The 25,002-nt window shown below is 41.5% G+C and overlaps 1 protein-coding gene across 4 annotated transcripts in view; it reads left to right on the top strand.

Annotated features, from left to right (window-relative positions):
* Positions 1–25,002, top strand: part of cabin1 (calcineurin binding protein 1) — a 210,975-nt gene that overhangs the window by 54,479 nt on the left and 131,494 nt on the right. For all 4 annotated transcript variants that reach the window (XM_060931349.1, XM_060931348.1, XM_060931347.1 and 1 more), the window contains exons 21-26: positions 8,256–8,462; positions 15,895–16,040; positions 18,372–18,633; positions 18,717–18,887; positions 19,279–19,368; positions 22,916–23,091. In XM_060931349.1, coding sequence (XP_060787332.1) covers positions 8,256–8,462; positions 15,895–16,040; positions 18,372–18,633; positions 18,717–18,887; positions 19,279–19,368; positions 22,916–23,091 — 1,052 coding nt within the window. The remainder of the gene's footprint in view (positions 1–8,255; positions 8,463–15,894; positions 16,041–18,371; positions 18,634–18,716; positions 18,888–19,278; positions 19,369–22,915; positions 23,092–25,002) is intronic.

Below are 25,002 nucleotides of genomic sequence, written 5' to 3'. Positions count from 1 at the left end.
CGCAGCTGCCATTATAAACTTAGCAGAAAAGTCACTCGTTTTTAACTCGCTCTAGTGACCTCATTTTTTACACTACAAGTCAAGTCTATTTGTATAGCGACAAAAAAAATTACATCAGCGTGTTCAGGAGAGCCTTGTGGCACTCACTGTGAAAGAATTTTGTGAATATCTCTTTCCGTTTTCGTGTAAATCCCCGTTGTTTGGAGGGAGCTGCTCTGAGGGAAGACTGCTCTTTTTGTATGCATTTCTCTGTCTCGAAGCGCAACGCGCGGGTGGGGGAGGGGCTACTTGCTCTCTCACACACACAGAAGGGACGGGCTGCTCGCGGGCTTCAGTCTGATTGACGTGTCAGTATCCAATCATTTTGAGGTGGTACCTCGATATGATTGGATGGCGTTTTTCCTTTATTTTACACTGTAGACTGGATTAAAATATTTCGTTTTTGGGTCAAACCTTCTATTGTACTGCTTGCAACATGGGTGTGAGGAGCTTTTCAAGCAATATGGTAAAAAATACTCCTGAAAAAAATCTCATACCCCACCTTTAATACACTGTACATTTCAAAAATAAGTGCTAGCAAACAGTCCAGCCAGGTTTATCTGTTTTTTTTTTTTCTTCAGGCATAAAGCTGGACATTAGTGTGAATTTTTGCACTTCTTGACCATCATTAGTGTTAAAACCATGCATTAACAGCGTAATTATACGACCACATAGTATTGGTTAATGCATGTTCCTGTTCCAAAGGTACATGGCTTCATTACCCTTACATTTCACTCTTTGGTCTACAGTGGCTTTGATTTGCTCTGTGTTTTGATTCAGCATCTCCCGCTTGAGTTGCAGCGCGCTCTCTCTCTCTCTCTCTCTCTCTCTCTCTCTCTCTCTGCGCTTGATTACCTTCTCCCCTTGGCTCCTTTGTGAACTTTGTTACTTAATGAGTTTACGAGTGTTTTCCCAGGGCTAATTAGGCAGCTGGGTGGCATGAGGGCTTCAGCGGGCCGACTCCGCACTAGTCAAGCTTCTTGATTTTCCTGTCGCCATATGCATATACACCCTCGCTATTCAGTGCTCTTCTTCAAGGAGAATGCCCTGCGTGCATTCAATAAGAGGAGCAATGAAGGGGAACTCTACTGTGTTTCTGACTCCTAGCATAATCGTTTTGTAATTATACCCCCGCTCCAAAGGAGGAGGGTATACTGGTTTACCTCTTTCCGTCCGAAACACCCTTTTTCTCTAGCCTAGTAAACTAGACCCACCCGCCTAGCAGCCAAAAATATTTTTGCTTAGCGAGTGGGTCTAGCCTCGCACCATATAAACAAAAACACCCCGGGCATCAAGTCGTGCCCGCCAATCACAACGCAAGGTTTTTGTTTGGATTCTTTGGGCGGGCTTTTGCAGGAGTGACGACAAAGCTGCGCGACGCTGGAGAAAGCACAGCAGGAAAGATGGCTACGGCTAGTGAACAGCGCGCGTTTGACTCCGCTTTGGAATCAGTTTTAGAAGAATTAGACTTGGAGTTTTCGTTGAAACATGAGCAGGAAGAGGCTCTCCGCTCATTCCTTTTCAAGAAGGACGTTTTCGCTGTTTTGCCGACCGGCTATGGCAAAAGTCTGATCTACCAGCTGGCTCCGCTCGTAGCCAAAAGGATGGGGCTAGTTTGTGCAGTACGAAGAATTAATAAACAGCTTTGAAACATTACTTTTTGATTGTTTCTTATTTTCCCGTTATTTTAAATTTAAGGGAAATTATTTCACCAAACACCACTAAATAAAAACTCTCAAAAACAGTTTAAGCAAACACTTGAAAAACACTTGGGAAAAAAAAATGAGTGTATGTGGTACAGACTCCAAACTTGTGGTCATTATCTCCAAACTTCTTAATATCTAGAACCTGTTTATTAATTAATACGCATTTTGAAAAATTATTTATTTCAAGGCCTCCCCCACTGCTTTCTGTCGCTCTGACTACGTCACAGTCACTGTTGCACTGATTGGTCAGAGCGTTGGCCTATACGCACAGAGACAGTTTGAAAGACAGCAGTTTGTTCCTCCTACCCCCTTCGGAAATGTCTACGGATCGAGGCCAGACTAAATATTCACATTTAGTCTGGCTTGCCAGGCTACTTTTTCTCAGCAACCACAAATCACAGCCACTTGTATCAAACTTCAGCTTGGGGTTCGATACCATGTATACCTTTTTCAGGTCTGTCGCACATCGACTTCCTGTTTACCGACTGAATGTATTTATGAAGCATATCGGGTGGATTTACAAAATTTTTGTCACACTTCAGGGCGCGACATTAATTTTTAAACTTATTTTTTAAGAATAGTTGTGAATTGCAACATAAAATGAAGATCACACACTGAGTTGAAGTTTGGTTATTGATTAAGTTTATTATTAAGTTTGGTTATTGGTTACTTTTTACTTGTAACAGACAATAATTTTATGCAAAATAGTTTTCCTGCCTTATTCGATTTATTTCCATTTCACATGCATGCAGCTGTTGTAAAGTTCAGTGTGTTTGTGTAGAACTCTCTCAGACTGTAGGTTCATTACTCCATAATGTAGAAATCATAAAATAGAAATCTATAACAAAGTTTGTATGAAGAAAATAGTAGGGTGCCAAGACTTTTGAACAGTACTGTGTTCGAGAATATTTATATATCAGGGTTTTTAAAAAATTTTTTTATATCATCCACCTCTAGGTTTTTAAAAAAAAAGTGCTGCGTTATGACAGACAGGATAATGTTTGAGTTTAAAATGATTGTTTAGTGTGTAAGTTGTGGATGTTTTATACAGACCTGGCAACCTGTAACTGAATCAGTGCAGCCGATCTGTCATGACGCAGCGTGTGTTTTTTTGTTTTTTTTTTTTAAACCTGGAGATGGATGATATATAAAAAAATATATAATTAAATATTTTGCACAGGACTGTGCTCCTCTGATAACAGAAACAAAGCTCCAGCTCTCTCTGCTCTTCATCTGTTCTGTTCTTTCAGGATTTATCGCGCATATCGCTCTTTGTTGAGTTTTTTATGCCCGAGTTGTTTGAAACCAATCTGGGTTTTCTGTGTCGAATAAGGAAGCGGCTTCACCTTTAAGAAAATCAAACACTTTTATGTAGGGATCGACCGATATGTTTTTTTCAGGGCCGATACCGATACCGATTATTATGGAATTGGGATGCCGATAACCGATATGTGCAACCGATAAATGTAAACATTATAATTCACATGAAATTAAACATAGCACACACTGACACAGACCTTCATATCCATGAAATGTATGTTTAATTGTAAAATTGAACATGAAATTTTGTGCAGGGAGATGCCAGCAGCATTTGTACAATAAAGTCAAACATTAGTTAGAATAAAATGAAAAATAAAATAAATATTCACCAATAAAAAAAATCACTCTCTACTATATTACAGCTCTCCATTTTCAGTGGAAAATAAATGAAAATACACTCTGAATTCTTTTACACTAAGAACTAAGTTAACTTCAAGTAGTTTTTAAATAACAAATCAAGTGTAGGGAGCTGCCTGCAGCATTTTTTAAAAAGTAAAATCAAACATAAAGTCGGCTATCACTCCCTGTTATGTAACAACAAGTAACCATCTACATTCTAATGCTTTTAATGCCCAAGCCTAATATTCCCAATTTAGGAGGATTATATTGTAGTGAAGGAAGCACAGTTGCTCTGCATGTTAAAAGGAGCGGCTGCTCCTTTAAGAGTCTGTTCAGAGAACGGAAGTTGGAGTGAGGGGGCGGCTTGAAACAGTTCACAGCGGTTAGCTACGCGTGTTGATTGGCTATATCGCTTGTGCCAAACAAATCAGATGTTGTGGTGGGCGGGACCGTGTTCTTGAACTCAGAGAGGCGAGTGCAGGAAAGGACGTGCAGGGACAGTCGCGTTAGGAACGAAATGGCTGCAAAAAGGCATGTTATCGGCATATCGGTGGAAATTATGGCCGATACCGATAACCCTAAAAATGCAGAATATCGGCCCGATATATCGGCCAGGCCGATTATCGGTCGACCCCTACTTTTATGAAGGCGCTAACTCGAATGTGAGCAGAAAAAATAAAGCGATTCTTAAGCAAACTCTTCCATCCTCACTTCCGACTTTGTTTTTGTAAAATACATTTTAAATACAATCGTGAATTTCTCTGGAGTTTTCAGGCTGAGCTCCTCTCTTCGTATTCTTTAACCACTCACTTCCTCATTGTTCTTGAAGCATTTGCTTCTGTTTGTTAACATTTTTCTTGATAGCGGAGAGACGGTAATGCCTTTAATCTATTTCTCTGTTTGAACAAGCAAAAACAGCGCAAAAATTAACCATATTGAAGACAGATTAAGCCTTGCTTTCGTGAGAGACGGTGTCTGTCTGACCCCAGCTGTAATTATCACGTGATGCGTGACGTCATGCACAAGGGGTCGAAACAGTACATGTACCATACTACAACAGCGGGGGGAAATATAAAATAACTTGCAAAGCAGTAAATGAAACCAAAAGTAAGAAAACAGCCAAGACATACTGGCAGATACGTAGTGAGGGACGCTTTTAGGGACTGAAATAACAGATGAAAAAGCCTAATTTTTGTGGTGCTAGTTCGTAATATATGCTCATTCCAACTTGCCCGGTCGGGCATGTCGGGGACGTATCCCACTTGCCCAAATGCATGTTTCACTTGCCCCGGGCAATCGGGCAGTCCTTAATGTCAAGCCCTGCACTTTCCTCAGCAACTACAAATCACAACTGCTTGATATTTGGTACTGAGCTTCAGCTTGGGGTTCTATACCATGTATACCGTTTTCAGATCTGTCGCACATCAACTTCCTGTTTACCGACTGAATGTATTTACGAAACATATAGGGTGGATTTCAAGAAGCAAAAAGCTATTTCAAAATGACAGTTTACCAGGATGCTTTTGAAATCCCTGGGGAGAACACTGCTCTTTACTTACTTATTTCAAGGTTAATTATTTGTTGAAGTCAACGTTCATAATAAGTCTCCTGTTCCTTTGACTGCTTGCATTCTGATAAAAGCGAGAGCGGGCAGAGATGTACAGTGGGGCAAAAAAGTATTTAGTCAGTCACAGATTGTGCAAGTTCTCCCACTTAAAAAGATGAGAGAGGCCTGTAATTTTCATCATAGGTATACCTCAACTATGAGAGACAAAATGAGAAAAAAAAAATCCAGAAAATCACATTGTCTGATTTTTAAAGAATTTATTTGAAAATTATGGTGGAAAATAAATAAGTATTTGGTCAATAACAAAAGTTCATCTCAATACTTTGTTATATACCCTTTGTTGGCAATGACAGAGGTCAAACGTTTTCTGTAAGTCTTCACAAGGTTTTCACACACTGTTGCTGGTATTTTGGCCCATTCCTCCATGCAGATCTCCTCTAGAGCAGTGATGTTTTGGGGCTGTCGCTGGGCAACACGGACTTTCAACTCCCTCCAAAGATTTTCTATGGGGTTGAGATCTGGAGACTGGCTAGGCCTCTCCAGGACCTTGAAATGCTTCTTACGAAGCCACTCCTTCGTTGCCCGGGCGGTGTGTTTGGGATCACTGTCATGCTGAAAGACCCAGCCACGTTTCATCTTCAATGCCCTTGCTGATGGAAGGAGGTTTTCACTCAAAATCTCACGATACATGGCCCCATTCATTCTTTCCTTTACACGGATCAGTCGTCCTGGTCCCTTTGCAGAAAAACAGCCCCAAAGCATGATGTTTCCACCCCCATGCTTCACAGTAGGTATGGTGTTCTTTGGATGCAACTCAGCATTCTTTCTCCTCCAAACACGACAAGTTGAGTTTTGACCAAAAAGTTCTATTTTGGTTTCATCTGACCCCATATGACATTCTCCCAATCCTCTTCTGGATCATCCAAATGCTCTCTAGCAAACTTCAGACGGGCCTGGACATGTACTGGCTTAAGCAGGGGGACACGTCTGGCACTGCAGGATTTGAGTCCCTGGCGGCGTAGTGTGTTACTGATGGTAGCCTTTGTTACTTTGGTCCCAGCTCTCTGCAGGTCATTCACTAGGTCCCTCCGTGTGGTTCTGGGATTTTTGCTCACCGTTCTTGTGATCATTTTGACCCCACGGGGTGAGATCTTGCGTGGAGCCCCAGATCGAGGGAGATTATCAGTGGTCTTGTATGTCTTCCATTTTCTAATAATTGCTCCCACAGTTGATTTCTTCACAGCAAGCTGCTTACCTATTGCAGATTCAGTCTTCCCAGCCTGGGGCAGGTCTACAATTTTGTTTCTGGTGTCCTTTGACAGCTCTTTGGTCTTGGCCATAGTGGAGTTTGGAGTGTGACTGTTTGAGGTTGTGGACAGGTGTCTTTTATACTGATAACGAGTTCAAACAGGTGCCATTAATCCAGGTAACGAGTGGAGGACAGAGGAGCCTCTTCAAGAAGTTGTTACAGGTCTGTGAGAGCCAGAAATCTTGCTTGTTTGTAGGTGACCAAATACTTATTTTACTGAGGAATTTACCAATTAATTCATTAAAAATCCTACAATGTGATTTCCTGGATTCTTTCCCCCCATTCTGTCTCTCATAGTTGAAGTGTACCTATGATGAAAATTACAGGCCTCTCTCATCTTTTTAAGTGGGAGAACTTGCACAATTGGTGGCTGACTAAATACTTTTTTGCCCCACTGTAAGTGAGCAGTAGCTCACAGTTGATCTTGTTAAGACAGTGAGAAATGACCAGCATCTTAAGATTCACGTTCCTCTTTTATTTCTCCCTTACACAGAGTTAAAGGGGAACAGAGGGCAATATATAGAGTAAATATAACAATAAAACACACATTAACGAACCTTATTCAAGACTTACAAAAGTTTTTTGTTCTAAGCTTGGAAAGTTAGTGTTTTGAAAGTAGCTCGAGCAAACTATTTCCGCAGTTTGAACAGCCCGCCATGATATTAATTTTATCCAATCAGAATGCACGTTCATTTTCTCTGCATAACACTCATGACGTGCCCAGTTGTGTTGGCTCATTGAGGTTGGGAATAGCACGTGTGAATCGGAAAGTAGGATGAATTGTAAGTGATCGGCTACACAATGCCACAGTGTGTTGCTTTCGGGTGTAATAACAGGACCGATGGAAAGCATAACGATCCTCCAGACGTGTCTTTTCACTCGTTTCCGCTGAAAAACACCAAGCGAGTTCGAGCTTTCTTCTCTTCTTTCGTCATCACCGGAGTCGAGAGTACCTCTCCTAGGTTCAAACTGGTACCCTTCAAAGCCATAGCCTGCTTGCAGTGTGTCTTGCGGGATCTCTTCGTACGATTCGACAGAGCTGTCGCTTTCACTTGATGCGCCCGACGCCATAATTACACGCTTCTCTCCTAGTGCAGTGGGTGGGGCTGACGTCACGGTCTTTTAAAAATGGCGACTCTTGTGCCGTTTAGCGTACCGACTATTATATTTACAATTACCAAGATATTTCGTTGTTTTCTAGTATATAAATTTGATAGAATACTTAAGAATACGTTACTTTGTCACATCAGCAACTGTATATATTATATTTGGTACCCCTTTAAATAATACATAAGTTGTGATTGTCAGTAAGTTGCTGTGGTGTAAGAGGGGGAAAAAAACCACTTTGGGACTTGCTGTTATTAGAAAATAAATCAACTTCAGGCTCTCAAACTCTCTAGGACATCCGGCTCATTTTGCTAAGATTACAACTTGGGAAGAAGGCATGGGGAGACATCCAATAAAACTCCGCAGATATTGCCATGCCTTCTGTTCTCTGATAGTTTAATAATTCCACCTTTTGTCACTGCATAGTCTTACGTGCAAGTTAATGAAACCCACTCGTCTCGCAAGTAATTGCACAGCTGCCATTGTAATTATTACACCCTTGTGGTGTCAAAGCGCTCACCATCCGACACTAATCCTCCCCATCACTATTTACAGTGCCTCGCATAAGTATTCACCCACCTTAAGCTAGTCCACATGTTGTATTACAAACCGAAATCCTAAATCGGGATTCACGTTGGATTTTTATCATTTGATTTATGCAATACAGGCTGATTAAATCATTTAAAACGTGTATGACACGGTAACTCTGGAAAGACTTAAATCCATGTTTCCATTAACTCTTATGCAGACCAGTGTTTCAGAGGTGAAGAAGGAAAAGTGTGAAAACGCTGACTGCTCAAGTTCCCCTTGAACTATCTTAGTGAAGCATTTACTTTATGGAGCTTCTGTCTTTGCCTGTCTCTGTCAGGTGGAGCTGCGCTGGAGCGACGCTCTCTTCATGTTTGAGTACTTCAAGCCCAAGACCCTACCAGAGTTTGACAGCTATAAGACGAGCACAGTGTCTGCTGATCTGGCCAACCTGCTGAAGAGGCTTATCGGAATCATCCCGCGCTCCGCTGAGCCGACACTCTCCATCGACGAAGTGTCAACCTACGTAGAGGGAGGAGCATTCAAGGTCTGAGTCCATAACTACCCTTTCAAACCTGTTTGGACCTCTCTCTCCTCAGCCTCACCTAATGTGCTCTTCTTTAGTAGTTACATCTCTCTGAGTTGGCTTAAAGGAACAGTCCACCGTACTTCCATAATGAAATATGCTCTTATCTGAATTGAGACGAGCTGCTCCGTACCTGTCCGAGCTTTGCGCGACCTCCCAGTCAGTCAGACGCAGTCAGACGCGCTGTCACTTCGGCAACGCATTGATACGGAGCTCAGATATCAATGCGCTGCCGAAGCACGCAGAAGGTGTTAGTACGCCTGTCATTATAGTGCGGACTTTCCATAGCATAGAAAATCACTACGTTTCAATTTGTGTAACTGAACTTGTTTCATATCACTGGTCATATAAATCTATGTAAACAGGAAAAACGCGGAAGAGTTTGGTCGCATCTAACTACAGCCCCAAAAAATACCATTGGCCATGCTGAGCCTAGCTACATTGCTAACAGGAGTGACAGCGCGTCTGACTGACTGGGAGGTCGCGCAAAGCTCGGAGAGGTACGGAGCAGCTCGTCTCAATTCAGATAAGAGCATATTTCATTATGGAAGTACGGTGGACTGTTCCTTTAAAGAATCAAGAACACAATGTTCTAGTGCACCGACTTGATGGAAACGCGCAAACTGTTAGAAAGGTGGCTAGCTAATGTTACCCAGTCCACACACACAGCGCCAGTGACCTTAAAATGCATATTCTGGACCAATTTCGGCGTTTTTTTTATATGAAAGTACGTCCCTTTACACACTCTTCCAGAAGGGTAATTTTGCACAAGGCTGTCTGCCTACAGCAAAAAAAAATAAAATAACAAAACACGTCTGGAAAAATCCCAAGGGAGTCTGGAGCCAGATTCGTGACGTCACCTGCGGAAGCGCCAGCAGGCTGCGCGAGCTTTGCACGGTTTCAGTGCACAGCCTGTGTAGACCAAGAGCTCCCATTTCTCTCTCATTGTCCGGTCTTTTGGAAAATGATGAGTACTAATCCCATCAAGATTGGTGTTGCTACACCCTCCTACGAAACATCTGTTAACCATTTTAATAATTACGCGATAACGTTGAAGAAATTTGCAGGTCGTTTTCTCATAAACAAACCAGCGCTGACGTAGGATTCAGAGGGAGGCGTCCCGCACGCGACGTCACGAAAATCAGTGTTTGCTGGGAAATCCAAATGCCAAGTTTTTTCAGAGGCGGACCAATTCACCTCAAACGGCTTGATTTCAACTGAATTTTCCAGGTATTGCGCAAGGTAAAAAAAATTTGCACAAAATGCAAAATGTGACAGATATTTGACCAGAGTTTAATATAAAATAGGAGAATTACACTGATGTTGCTCCTGAATTTACCCGTGATATGCACTTTGATTCATTTTCCTGCTGTCTGTTGACGTAATTGCACAGGTAATCGTTTATATGGAGCCTGACAACATGATGAAATTTTAATAAGAGAATCCAAGTTCATAGCTCGTAAAAACAGGTGCTTTGTTTATTTATTTAAACAATGATTTATCTGCATGTCATAAACAGGGTTCGTACGGGTGCTTGAAATCCTTGAAAATGCTTGGATTTCAATGTCCTGATTTCAAGGTTTGAAAAACGCTTGAATTTTGGGTCAAGTGCTTGTAAATGCTTGAAATTGTTAGCATATTTCTCGGAAGTCTGACTCAATAGACCACCATTAAATGGAAAGAAATAAAATAAGTCGGATTAAAATCATGCCTACACAGCTCACTCTGGGCTTCACGTGAACTTTTGTTTATGATCGGTCACTGTATCGATAGTTGTCATGTTATGCGTAGACTGTGTCACGTCGCCCCCAAGAGGACACAGGGTTTTTTCTAGAAAAATTTAGTATGAGGGCGCTCACCATGGCGAGGGAGCGAAGCGGGGGGATGGTGCCGGTTGTCCCCCCCCTCTCCGCCGTGCAAAGCCTTTGAAAAATTGATGCTCCAATGAGGCATTCTGAGGCTATCTGAGAGGGAAATTGTAACAAATTGTCTGTCAACATTGAAAAAGAAAGAAGTAATCTTCTTCTGCCCCGGACAGTCTTTGGCTTTCTTCCGTTTCGTGCCGCGGGATGACGACATCTTTAAATGCCCAAGTGTCAACAAAAACAACTCGCGAACTACTTCTGTCAAAAGCTCCCGCGCCGGTGGGTGAAAGGTCATTCAGTCTCAAGAAATCTCGCTCTACAAGTCAGCTGACCTTGTATGTAACCCATGTCAAATCTCGCGAGAGCAGCCGCGACAAGTAAACAAACATGGCGCCTCAGTCTGGAAAACGCCAATTCGGATTGTTTTTGCACCGTCTGGCGGTGTATCTACTATGATTGGAATATTTTTGGAGTAATTATAACGTATTTGATGATCAGACACATTGTCACGTGGTGTTGCTGGGATGTTTTCACGGAAAAAAGATCGTTTTGAGAAAGATTGCATGTTGTGCAGTAGCATATAAGTGCATGGCCTAAGTGTGACTTGGGGTTCAATCGGCATTTCGGTAAGAGGGCGCAGCGCCCCTGTTCCCCGGTTTAGACGAAAGCCTGGGACAGTTGACCAACATGCCGGGAGGTTGTCGTTTCAACGAACGTTGGCTGGTAAATGAAAAGTATAAACTCTGGATAAAACGTGGACCAAATCCACGCATAGCCTGCTGCAAAGTATGCAAAAAAGACATCCAGATTTTCGCAATGGGAGAGTCAGCGCTCTCTAGTCACATGAAAGGTAAGTCACAGAGATGATTAGCCCTACACCATGATTTGTTTGCTAAGCGTTAGCTACATGTTACACCTAAACATAGAAGCACTAAATGTGATATTAGTGCTAGGATTACATGTCAGTTTTGGACAGTTGTTATCGGCAATGTAAAGAACAATGCCAGCGTTTCTCAACGGTAAATTAATGTAATTAAGAACTTCCCGCAACTGAAAATTTAAGCACAGCTGACGTTAGCACATAACCTAGCTAACGCATTTATACAGTGTGTGTTATAGCCCAGTTGCAAGGTTGTGACTGACTAAAAAAAATATTGACGTTTATATTTTCATGTGTTTTGTAGTCGGATTTTGTTTTAGCTGGTAATAGGTGGATGTGTTTGATTAAAAGTATTACCCTTCATAGATAATGTACGTTTTTAGACAATTTACTGCCTATAGCCAACTGCTCTCCACTCTAGAAGGCAATGTTTAGGCTGTTTGATTTGGCATGATGTGATCATTGACTGCATATATGAGGGAGCTGCATCTTCTTACTGTAAATATTATTAACAATACCAATTCTAATGGAGGAGAGGTTACAAAGAAATGAAATGCATTTTCCCCAGAAGAACATTAGATGGATGTACCCATGTTTTAAAATGATATGCATGCCTGCAGCAGTGTTTGGGACACCCCGTGGTAATTGTCATGCATCTCTTATTGTCTTATTGCTGTAAAGAGATAAAATGTTTTAGAAGTCATAGTTAAGGGTGATTTTTACTTTTAACAGTGTGGGCCCTAGTTGATATAAGATCTTTTTAGCATCTTCCTGATACTTGAGAGTAAACAGTTTGAAATATAATTTTCCTTGTTTTTTGATGTTAGGAAAAAAGCATCAATATCTGCTAATTGTGTTTAAAAAAAGCTCCATAGTCATTATCATAGCCACAGTTATAACCTTAGGCTACATCCACACGACAACGGAAACGAGATGTTATTAAAAAAAATATCGCGTCCACATGGGCAACGGATCAGTAAAATATCAGGTACATATGGCAACGCAACGCTTGCTGAAAATGATGCAATACACATGCCACACCTCTAGGGGCGCTGTAAGACGGTCACTTCGGAGACACCAGAACAATAGAAGAAGTAAGGACGCATGCGCATAAACTATTGTGCGCGAGACTTCATATTAGCCACAAAGTCAAAAAAATCTGTTCGTAAAATTACATTATAATGACCAAATACAATGAAAAGTATTTTTCCAGTCTCACCTGTGAAAGGTAATCCCATGTGATCTCGTTTGGACAGCAAACCTGTTGGTACAGTTAAACGCAGCACATGAATGAGGCATCTTTATTCTCCACTTTGACCCATCCAATATGGCGGCGAGGATGACGTATGATTCTACGCGGAAGGCGGCGTCTTTAATGGTCCGGAATAAATTGAATGCTACATGTTGATGGATTAATTTGTTGTTCTACGCCCTTTTTGAGGAATGTATTGTAGGACTTAAACCAACATCTGAAGAGGTGAGATCGCTCCTTTTTTTCCCTATTTTTGCTGGCGGGATTGACTCTGCCCTAAGGGCTATTCTCTCTCTCTCTCTCACTTTGTACCATTACACAATAAATATTCACAGTGAAAATATTTTGTAAGCGCGTTTCATGAACCAAGTTATAGGATTTGTTGACAACTCGCATCGAGTTCGTTACACTTCTACCCGGCGTGAAGCACATGTGGTTGTGACGTCATCGTAAACAAATCCATTCTACTCGTCCAGACGACTTCGCAATGGTGCCGTTGCCAGATCTTTCCACTCTGGAACCCGTTCTCAAAAGATTTCGTTTTGGGCACCCAAAACGCCGGTGCCGTGTGGACTCCAGGCCTAAACGATAAACAATTTTATCAGATTCACCTGAATCCGTTGCCGTGTGGACAGGGCCTTAGTTGTCAAGCAAGTTCTGCTTACTTAAAAGTGACTGACATTGTCAATGTGACAATCTTCCCCTTTAATTTGTTATCCTGTTAATTTGGGAAAGTTTTGTTAATAAATAAACACATGAAATGGCCATTTTGAGGGTGCATGAATTTGTATCGCATTATGCAATTTACAACTGCTTAAAGGAAAAATATGGTCTAAATCAGTCCATAGCTCTGCTGTTCGAGGTCACAAAGAGCTGTCAGTAAGAAAAAGAGTGAGTAAAATTTTCTACAACATACACCAAATACAGAATCAGCAGCCAACTAATGAAATGGGGCACAGTAACTCATTTTCTATGCCCCATTCAGTTAATGTTAGCTGCCGGTTCGATATTCGGCCTAGGTTGTATCAGATTTTCTAGTTCTTTTTCCCACAGGGAGAACTCGGTGACCTCAAACAAACAAAGGGCTATGGATTGAATCACACGAGATTTCTCCTTTAATGGTACTGGAAAAACTGGAAAATTGACCTTGAAAGTCCTTAAAAAGTGCTTGAATTTGATTGTAAAAAATGTCTACGAACCCTGCATAAATCACCAAAATGGTCTTCCACTATGAGCTATTCTACTCACTAGAATATGTGTCAAATTTTAATCTGTAATGTTTTTCTTTTGAGGTTAATGTGTATAAAATTTCATTTGTACATTTTAAAAACCATATCACCACTTGCCTCTTAAAAGGCAAATATAGTGCTTTCACTTAAAGGAGATACGCAGAACCATGGCCTCACTATTTGTTTATAAATGCCTTGAGACCTCAAGAATGGCACAGGAGTAGTTTTAAGCGTTAACAATAAATCTAATATAGTAATTTTTACGATTAAAGTGATTCATATAGGTAGCGGTCTGAGTGAATGACCTTGACGTCCGTAACGTCACAGCAGGAAGTCTATCGATCTCATCGCCATATCCGCTATACTAAAACACAGAGCTGACTGCAACTCCGATCCTCCATTTTGAGCTAATTTATCACCATGTCACGTAGATGTGCCAGCAACATGACAGAAGGTGGATTTATGTTGCATTCATGGCCCAAGAATGTTCAAACTGCAAAGATTTGGATGTGTTTTGTGAGAAGTTCACGGGCACATTGGACGCTTACAAAGTGGTCTCTCCTCTGCTCTGCACATTTTACTGAAGACTCGTACGGGACCTCTGGTCTGTTGAGGAGCGTTGGCTATAAGCCCATATTGAAAGAGGGAGCAGTACCAACAATTAAAGAAAAAGAAAACTACAAGAAAAGGAAAGTATTTATTTTAAAGATATTTTTTGGGCTTTTTCCACCTTTATTGGATAGGACAGTGTAGAGACAGGAAATGAGCAGGAGAGAGACGGGGAGGGATCGGGAAATGACGTCGGGTCGGAATCGAACCCGGGTCCCCAGATTTATGGTATGACGCCTTATCCACCTGAGCCACGATGCCCCTATTTTATTTATTTTTTTAAAAGGAAAGTGAGTTCAGTTGCACCAATTCTCCCAGAGTGTGAGCTGAGGGTTGTTGGTAAAACCCGGGATGGAACGGGACGGGACATATCGCTCGGGCAGTGACCTCCTGCGGTTGTTGCTAAAACTGGTGACGTCCCGGGTTTTAGTAATTGCCTGAGCCGAGCAGTAATGGCGGAGTACTCAGTATGGACAAAATAGAGAATGAGTGGAGCAGCCGTCTGATTTCTAAACTGGAGATTGCTGCCATCTCACCCTTACGTGGAAGAAGCGAATGAACGGAGAACTTAACGAACAACTGAAAGTCAGATTGTTTCGAAACAATCGGCCACAAGGTCGGCCTTCAAGAAGCGAGAACGCAGACGGGTAAGCTCCGACTCTCATTTGGATAAAAAAAAACAACAACACGTTGTTGACCTGCATTTAGATTAATACATGTAACCTGTATTGTGTGTTTAAGTTAGCGGTATAAGATGATTTAATTTGCTTCAGAATGTGATTCTCAGTTCATCTGATTATTTAATTAGCCTTTTACGTTTGATCAGTGAAAATGCATGCATATACATGGATGTTGCATAAGTTATAACACCCATCCTGTTTTAATGAGAGTCAACACACAATCAATGAAGTCAAATCAGTCTTAGTTGAGCAAGTTGGTGACGGTATTTCTTACTTTCGCAATAAATTTTTATTTATATGACTTTGGTCTATAGCTGTCAAAGGCGTCGGCCTTAAAACCGGTTCCCGCTGTGACGTCACGCGCTCAGGGCTGGCTGGCTCAGCGGGGCAGCTCGAATGCCAACTTTGCGGTCAATTTTAACTCTCAAAAATATTTTTTTTTATTCCCATTTATGCAGCATACAAGAGTCAAGGATGGAGATACTATCCACTCAGAAATGTATTTAAAAATAAAGGCTCTGCGTATCTGCTTTAAGGACTGTACAAAGTTCCAGCGAAGAAGGTTTATACAGGGTGACAGGAGACAGGTTTGCTATTAAAAATGGACTGAAAGATGTTTTAAAAAAAAAAAAAAAACGTTTGTTCCGAAATTTTAAGAGAACAAGATGCTCCCATACGAGAGTCAAGAAATATTCTTTCGTTGTGCACATAAATTCGGTTTGGTCTGCTAAAGGTAGGACAGAGAATTCACAATCATGTAGATGCTCCACACGTTTCCCTAACCAACGTCCTCATAAAAGTTATTTGTCACAACCAAACCAAGGCACAGCTGACATTATCTGCTCTCAAACAGATATGCCCTTTGTGTGTTTATCCAGGCACCGTCACTCCCAGAAGGAACCCCTCCAGCACACCCTCTGGTCAATGAGCTGTACTACCTGTTGGCTGACTACCACTTCAAGAACAAAGAGCAGACCAAAGCCATTAAATTTTACATGTATGACGTCTGTGTGTGCCCCAACAGGTCAGTTCTGACTAATTTTTCATCAAAATTATTAAATTAGCATGACCCGATGAAATGTTTGTTTTTTTTTCTCAGAATGGATAAATTCTACACTACCGTTCAAAAGTTTGGGGTCACCCAGACAATTTTGTGTTTTCCATGAAAAGTCACACTTTTCTTTCCTACCATAAGTTGTAAAATGAATAGAAAATATAGTCAAGACATTTTTCTGGCCATTTTGAGCATTTAATCGACCCCACAAATGTGATGCTCCAGAAACTCAATCTGCTCAAAGGAAGGTCAGTTTTATAGCTTCTCTAAAGAGCTCAGCTGTTTTCAGCTGTGCTAACATGATTGTACAAGGGTTTTCTAATCCTCCATTAGCCTTCTGAGGCAATGAGCAAACACATTGTACCATTAGAACACTGGAGTGAGAGTTGCTGGAAATGGGCCTCTATACACCTATGGAGATATTGCACCAAAAACCAGACATTTGCAGCTAGAATAGTCATTTACCACATTAGCAATGTATAGAGTGGATTTCTGATTAGTTTAAAGTGATCTTCATTGAAAAGAACAGTGCTTTTCTTTCAAAAATAAGGACATTTCAAAGTGACCCCAAACTTTTGAACGGTAGTGTATATTCAGAAAGGATAAATATTTATATTTGAAATCCTTTTCCCCATGCCAGTTCTGTGATTCCGTTCATGTTCTCCACGTTGGTGAAATTATAAAAGTTTTCATGTACAGTGCTGAGTGTAAATGAGTCCACCCCCTTTGAAAAGTAACATTTTAAACAATATCTCAATGAACACAATTTCCAAAATGTTGAAAAGACAAAGTTTAATAAAACATCTGTTTAACTTATAATGTGAAAGTAAGGTTAATAATATAACTTACACATTTTTTCAGTTTTACTAAATTAGGGTGGTGCAAAAATGAGTACACCCCACAACAAAAACTACTACATCTAGTACTTTGTATGGCCTCCATGATTTTTAATGACAGCACCAAGTCTTCTAGGCATGGAATGAACAAGTTGGTGACATTTTGCAACATCAATCTTTTTCCATTCTTCAACAATGACCTCTTTTAGTGACTGGATGCTGGATGGAGAGTGATGCTCAACTTGTCTCTTCAGAATTCCCCATAGGTGTTCGATTGGGTTCAGATCAGGAGACATACTTGGCCACTGAATCACTTTCACCCTGTTCTTCTTCAGAAATCCAACAGTGGCCTTAGATGTGTGTTTAGTCATGTTGGAAAAGTGCTCGATGACCAAGGGCACGGAGTGATGGCAGCATCTTGTCTTTCAGTATAGAGCAATACATCTGTGAATTCATGATGCCATCAATGAAATGCAGCTCCCCGACACCAGCAGCACTCATGCAGCCCCACATAAGGACACTGCCACCACCATGTTTCACTGTAGGCACCAGGCAGTTTTCTTTGTATTCCTCACCTTTGCGACGCCATACAGTTTTGAAGCCATCAGTTCCAAAAACATTTATCTTGGCCTCATCACTCCAGAGTATAGAGTCTCAGTAGTCTTCATCTTTGTCAGCATGAGCCCTGGCAAACTCTAGGCGGGCTTTTTTGTGCCTGGGCTTTAGGAGAGGCTTCTTTCGTGGACGGCATCCATGCACGCCATTCCTCTGCAGCGTACGCCGTATTGTGTCACGGGAAATAGTCACCCCAGTTTGGCTTTCTACTTCTTTAGATAACTGCAGTGAACTTGCATGCCGATTTTCTTCAACCCTTCTCATCAGAAGACTCTCATGTCGAGGTGTTAACTTCCATGGACGACCTGGACGCCTCTGTGAGATGGTTGAAGTTCCATCTTTCTTAAATTTTTGTACCACTTTTGCTCCAGTACTCTGACTGATAAGTAAAGCTTTGCTGATAATTTTGTCGCCTTCACCTTTGTGGTGTAAAGAAATTATTTTCTTTGGGGAATTCTGAAGAGACGAGTTGAGCATCACTCTCCATCCAGCATCCAGTCACTAAAAGAGGTCGTTGCTGAAGAACGGAAAAAGATTGATTGTTGCAAAATGTCGCCAACTTGTTCATTCCATGCCTAGAAGACTTGGTGCTGTGATTAAAAATCATGAAGGCCATACAAAGTACTAGATGTAGTAGTTTTTGTTGTGGGGTGTACTCATTTTTGCACCACCCTAATTTGAGTAAAACTGAAAAATGTGTAATCTAAGTTTATATTATTGACATTTTGGAAATTGTTTGCGTTCACTGAGATATTGTTTAAAATGTTACTTTTCAAAGGGGGTGCACTCATTTACGCTAAGCACTGTAATCCCAGAGTCGCAAGTGTGAACCATGACTATATTATCCCAGGTTTGACTCCTGGGCCGGGATGGCTTTGGCCCGTGCCACTCGCATCCAGGACAAGCTGAACTCGAACGAGCTGAAGAGCGACGGGCCCGTGTGGAAGTGCTCGCTCGCTGTGCTGGCATGCTTTAAGCGGGCACTGGAAATCAACAGCTCCAACCTCAGCCTGTGGATAGAGTATGGAACCATGTCCTACACCCTGCACTCCTTTGCCTCCAGGCAGCTCAAGCAATGGAGGAACAAGATGCCGCCGGATTTCACCAAATTGGTGCGTATAGGGTTGAGTGTATTACTTCCAGCGTAGGCATAACGGCGTATTTCGGCTGTAGAATAACGACTGCGTGTGTATAGATGGAGGAACGTAAGGATTCGATGCTGGAGACGGCATATAAATGCTTCCAGAGTGCGTCCACATGCGGAGGAGAGTGTAATGAGGAAGAGTGGCTGATACACTACATGCTGGGCAAGATCTCTGAGAAACGCAAGTTACCACCCAAAGACTATTTACAGCTCTACAAACAGGTGAACGACTGATCTGTTCAACACAACATGGACCTTACTGAAAGGATCGATCATGAAAAGTGTAGCAAACATTTCCTATTTACCCCAAAATAAGTATTATGTTTTATGCCTGGATATACGAGGTAATACAGAGCTGTTAACATTTCTACGCCAGCCGGAAGTCCTCAATCGTTCACAATTCTCACAAGAAAATCCTAGCATGCAGGGAGTAAATGCTAAATTATTCCTCTAACTGTTTTACTAAATGTACAGCGTAGAACGTTTCCCTTTGCCTTATGTGCTTGAGCAATCTCGAATACTTGATCATAGATAGTAGTTGTGATTTACAGTATTTTCGATGTGATTGTGTATTATCACACGTTTGTTCTTTCTCTCTTCCTTGCCTCTCTAGTCTGCTCATTTTCTCCATGAAGAAGCTGCCAGGTATCCCCGAAAAATCCACTACCACAACCCACCTGGTCTGGCCATGGAGGCGCTAGAAGTAAGCCAAGTCATAAAATAAAGCATGAGCCTCTTTTTTTTTTTTTCCTTTTTCTTTTTTTTATACTGGTTTTGTACTGGTTTATTTACCTTCATCTGTCTGTCTGAAACACCTTTTTTTTCTCAGCAACCACAAATCATAGTCACTTGGTATCAAACTTCAGGTTGGGGTTCTATACCGTGTGTACCGTTTTCAGGTCTGTCGCACATCGACTTCCTGTTTACCGACTGAATGTGTTTACAAAACATCTCATCTCATCTCATTATCTGTAGCCGCTTTATCCTTCTACAGGGTCGCAGGCAAGCTGGAGCCTATCCCAGCTGACTACGGGCGAAAGGCGGGGTACACCCTGGACAAGTCGCCAGGTCATCACAGGGCTGACACATAGACACAGACAACCATTCACACTCACACTCACACCTACGGTCAATTTAGAGTCACCAGTTAACCTAACCTGCATGTCTTTGGACTGTGGGGGAAACCGGAGCACCCGGAGGAAACCCACGCGGACACGGGGAGAACATGCAAACTCCACACAGAAAGGCCCTCGCCGGCCCCGGGGCTCGAACCCAGGACCTTCTTGCTGTGAGGCGACAGCGCTAACCACTACACCACCGTGCCGCCCTTTACAAAACAAAACATATACGGTGGATTTACAAAACTTTTCGTAACACTTTTCTCAGCAACTACAAATCACAGCCACTTGATATTTGGTACCGAGCTTCAGCTTGGGGTTCTATACCGTGTGTACCGTTTTCAGGTCTGTCGCACATCGACTTCCTGTTTACCGACTGAATGTATTTACGAAACATATACGGTGGATTTACAAAACTTTTCGTAACACTTTTCTCAGCAACTACAAATCACAGCCACTTGATATTTGGTACCGAGCTTCAGCTTGGGGTTCTATACCGTGTGTACCGTTTTCAGGTCTGTCGCACATCGACTTCCTGTTTACCGACTGAATGTATTTACGAAACATATACGGTGGATTTACAAAACTTTTCGTAACACTTTTCTCAGCAACCACAAATCATAGTCACTTGGTATCAAACTTCAGCTTGGGGTTCTATACCATGTGTACCGTTTTCAGGTCTGTCGCACATCGACTTCCTGTTTACCGACTGAATGTATTTACGAAACATATACGGTGGATTTACAAAACTTTTCGTAACACTTTTCTCAGCAACCACAAATCATAGTCACTTGGTATCAAACTTCAGCTTGGGGTTCTATACCGTGTGTACCGTTTTCAGGTCTGTCGCACATCGACTTCCTGTTTACCGACTGAATGTGTTTACGAAACATATACGGTGGATTTACAAAACTTTTCGTAACACTTTTCTCAGCAACTACAAATCACAGCCACTTGATATTTGGTACCGAGCTTCAGCTTGGGGTTCTATACCGTGTGTACCGTTTTCAGGTCTGTCGCACATCGACTTCCTGTTTACCGACTGAATGTATTTACGAAACATATACGGTGGATTTACAAAACTTTTCGTAACACTTTTCTCAGCAACTACAAATCATAGTCACTTGGTATCAAACTTCAGCTTGGGGTTCTATACCGTGTGTACCGTTTTCAGGTCTGTCGCACATCGACTTCCTGTTTACCGACTGAATGTATTTACGAAACATATACGGTGGATTTACAAAACTTTTCGTAACACTTTTCTCAGCAACTACAAATCACAGCCACTTGATATTTGGTTCCGAGCTTCAGCTTGGGGTTCTATACCATGTGTACCGTTTTCAGGTCTGTCGCACATCGACTTCCTGTTTATCGACTGAATGTGTTTACAAAACATATAGCCTGGATTTTGGCACCATTTCAAGAAGCAAAATGCTAGTTCTAAATGACAGTTTCCCAGGATGCTATTTGAAATCCCTGGGGAGAGACACTGCTCTTTACTTGTTTCAGGGGTAATTATTTGTTGAAGTCAGCATTCATAATAAGTCTCCTATTCCTTCGATTGCTTGCATTCTGATATAAGCGAGAGCGGGGGGGGGGATACATAAGTGAGCAGTAGCTCACAGTTGATCTTGTTTTAAATGTTAATCTTTGAGAAATCATATTCGGTCCCCCCCAGGATTCCGCGGGCCTTTTTTGTGATTGTTGTGGGCTAAAATGTCTGATGTTGCGGGGGGTTTTCCAAAAAATTGCGATGAAAGTTGCGGTGTTTTTTTAGGTTTTTGTTGCGATTACATTGCGGGAGGAAGTGAAAGTTGCGAGAAATTGTTGCGATTTTCTCTTTTTGTGATTAAAATTGAGTGATATGTTAAATATTACGTTATTACTGAAAAACTATTGATTTAAAAAAAAAAAAACAAAGACACTGAGAAATGGTCCTATAAACATCTTTACCAATATAAAAGATTAGCAGGACTACAAAAATGCAGAAAATAGGCTTTACTTATCCAAATGCACCTGTTGGTTCAAAAGTTAAAGTGCATAGAACCTCACAGCACAACATGAAGTTACCTTCAAATATAATATAAATGCCTCAGCTTTCATGTAAGAAAAAAACTATTAACCTCCTAAGACCCAAGCTGTTTTTTTTACATGCATTTTTTATTTCTTTTTGCTATTTGGGCTTATTAGAACCTGATTAGAATAAAAACTAAGCATCATCTTTGATAAGATGTACTTTTTGAGAAAAAGTATGTCCACATATGTGGATTCTTGTTCTGAATTTCTAAAAAGTGCTGTCCACGTATGTGACCGCTAGGCCCTAGGAGGTTTTAATACTAGTCCTGTGTGCAGGCAGTCTCTCCTGAAGACTAAATTAAACAATAATTATAAACTAATAAAATAAATGGCTCAGGCTTCAGAGAAGAAAAAAACAATTTGAACAGAATCTCACAGTATGATGCTGAAGCTGCCTAAACAATGGAAAATAAAATACCATTTTGGCAAAAATGTTGGCATCCATTAATTTCTTGTATTAAGTAAAAAAAATAACGTAAAGTGCACACAGTCCTTCACTGTAAACATAAACACACTTTCAGTAACAGAATTTAAGCCTATATAAACACTGACTCGCACATGCTGCTTCTCTTGAACATATATACCAGGGGTGTCAAACCTGATCCATAAAGGGCCTTGTGGCTGCAGGTTTTCATTCCAGCCATGCAGCAGCACCCTGATTTGGCTTATTCAATTAACTGACACACCCACCCTTTAATCAAGGGTGGGTGTGGCTGCAAGTATTTGACTGTGTGAAGACAGTTCAGTTGATTGAATGAGCCAAGTCAGGTGTGCTGCTGCATGGCTGGAATGAAAACCTGCAGCCACACGGCCCTTTATGGATCAATTTGGACACCCCTGATATATACGGAAGTAAGGCGGAAGGTAGTTTGTCGACGTCACCTCAAGACGACGCCAACGATTGGTCAAATTTGCGGGAAAGTTGCGGTGATTGGATATAATTGCAACACCGCCCTGAATTCGCGGGGATTGGTTGAATTTGCGTTGAAGTTGCAAATCGCAACATCGTGAAATCCTTTATTAATTTGTGTCTCTCATCTGTTCCCGCCATATCAGCTGTTCTTCCGTACGGCTGCCACTATTCTGAAGCTGTTAGAGGAAGAGTGCGGCAAGGAAGAATCGGAGCAGAAGGACCATCTGGACTACGATCTTTTTTTTAATATGCTTGCTGAAGCTGCGGTCGGACCTTTTGCTCGCGGAGAGGAGAAGAGCATGCCTAAAACAAGCGACAAGTACGTCAACCGTTAATTTCAGCATTGTTTGTGTTGGTACCCATTGATGTACAAGATGTATAATTTTTTTTAATAGTGATACAACTGCAGAACTCTAGGCATGATTAAATAAAAGGTCTCGAACTGCATTACAATATTAGATGTTTATCAGATAATTTGTCATGGCTTGAGAATATTATCATGTGCTTAGATCAACATATAATTTTTTTTTTTGTAAAGTATATCAGTCTGATCAATGTTCTTGATCACTAGAAGAGGTTCTTACCTACATTTCAAGCCCTAATGTGTTGTTGCAATTCGAAATGAGGCCATCATCCACTAACCGAAACACTCGGGTGATAAATTCAGACGTTCAATAAGGACGTTTTGGCCGACTGTTTTTATTTATGAATGTAAGCGATTATGGTGATTAGTTGCAGCAGCCCTATATTAAAGGTCATAGGCAATGGTCCGAGGTGAAATGTAGAATATCAACTTTATTGTCTAGAAGAACAACCCAAAAAGCGAATTCAGTCTTCCTGGTGTCTAATTTGCACCCTAAAATTGAATAAAACGGTTAAAATATACTGGTTTGCGCAAGTTCCGAAGGTTTGTTTACATGCCACTTGTGCGCGCTTTTACCGCCAGGGGACCGTCGTCGTGACGTCATTTAAGCCAAACAGACTGGGAGCAGCTCTGTGTTTACCTGTGAACCGAGCACACGTGTACGGACTTTGGTCGTGAGAGGTTGTGTAAAATGTCTGATAGCGATTTTGAAGTAGGAACTCTCCAAATTGAATATCGAGAGGTGAAACCATATATGTATGAACCTCTGGCCGTTGCGAAGCAATCGGTGAATGTGTCTCACTGGTTTGACCGCGCAGCCTCGGAGTCGGACAGCGACTCGGCCGACTCTGATCGCGGTGACCCCGGACCTCAACAAGACTCGCGCCCAAACGATTTATTCTCGTAGTTATGATAAATTCTTACTTTTGTCGTAATACTAAATAAGAGCCCTTTTGAAGAATAATTAAACCGCCCTCCCTAGTGGATATAGGGAACGATTACTGGACAGTGCGCCGGTAGGCCACATTAGCCTGCCATCCGCGGCATTATACTATTTATAGCCTACTCTAAAGGAGGAAATATCCCTTTGTCTCATTTCCACAATGATTGTACAGGATCCCTCAGGATTCTTGACTTGTCAATTGCAAGCAAAAGTAAAAATGTTTGCCTCCAATCTTCTCCTTTTTGCTTGAGCGTTGTTGCTCCGTTTCTTCTTTGACTGCTTGATTTTGTTTCACGCGCACAATCCACTCTCTCTGCCTCTTCTCCTCTTCCGGAAAAAAACAACCCTCTGGCTTCATGCACACAATCCACTCTCTCCGCCTCGTCTCCTCTTTCGGAAAAAGCCAACCCTCTCGCTCTGCCTCTTCTCCTCTTCCGGAAAAAGCCAATCCACACTCTCTGCCTCTTCTCCTCTCGCTGAAAAAGGTAAAAACTTCTTCCTGAACCGGTCCCGTTGTTACAGTTCACTGCACAACAATAAGGCATGGGTTTTTTCTTTGGAAATTCCCGAACGCACGTCTGCACTCAAGCCGAACGGCAATGTAAGTAAACGGAAGTGGACTCAACTCGAGCGGTTTGTTTGGCTTAAATGACGTCACGTGCCGAGTGGTCACGAAAATAGCTGAACAAAAATTCGCTGCGATCAGCGCTAACTTATTTTAATTATTACTTATTAACAATACTTCTTGGGACCAGAAGAAAATTATAGAGGGTTTTTTAACATATAAAGTTTGAAATGTGCATAAAATTAAAACCGTTGCCTATGAGCTTTAAGCTTTGTTTTTCATGACTGATTAAAAAAAAAAAGCATCTATTTAAATAAAAAAATTGCCTCAAATGTCTAAAAAAAAAAAAGTTTGTCAA

The sequence above is a fragment of the Neoarius graeffei genome, chromosome 10, assembly GCF_027579695.1.
Source record: "Neoarius graeffei isolate fNeoGra1 chromosome 10, fNeoGra1.pri, whole genome shotgun sequence".
Classification (NCBI taxonomy): Eukaryota; Metazoa; Chordata; class Actinopteri; order Siluriformes; family Ariidae; genus Neoarius; species Neoarius graeffei.
The sequence above is the reverse complement of the archived record's forward strand: the minus strand, read 5'-3'. Positions and strand labels throughout refer to the sequence as shown.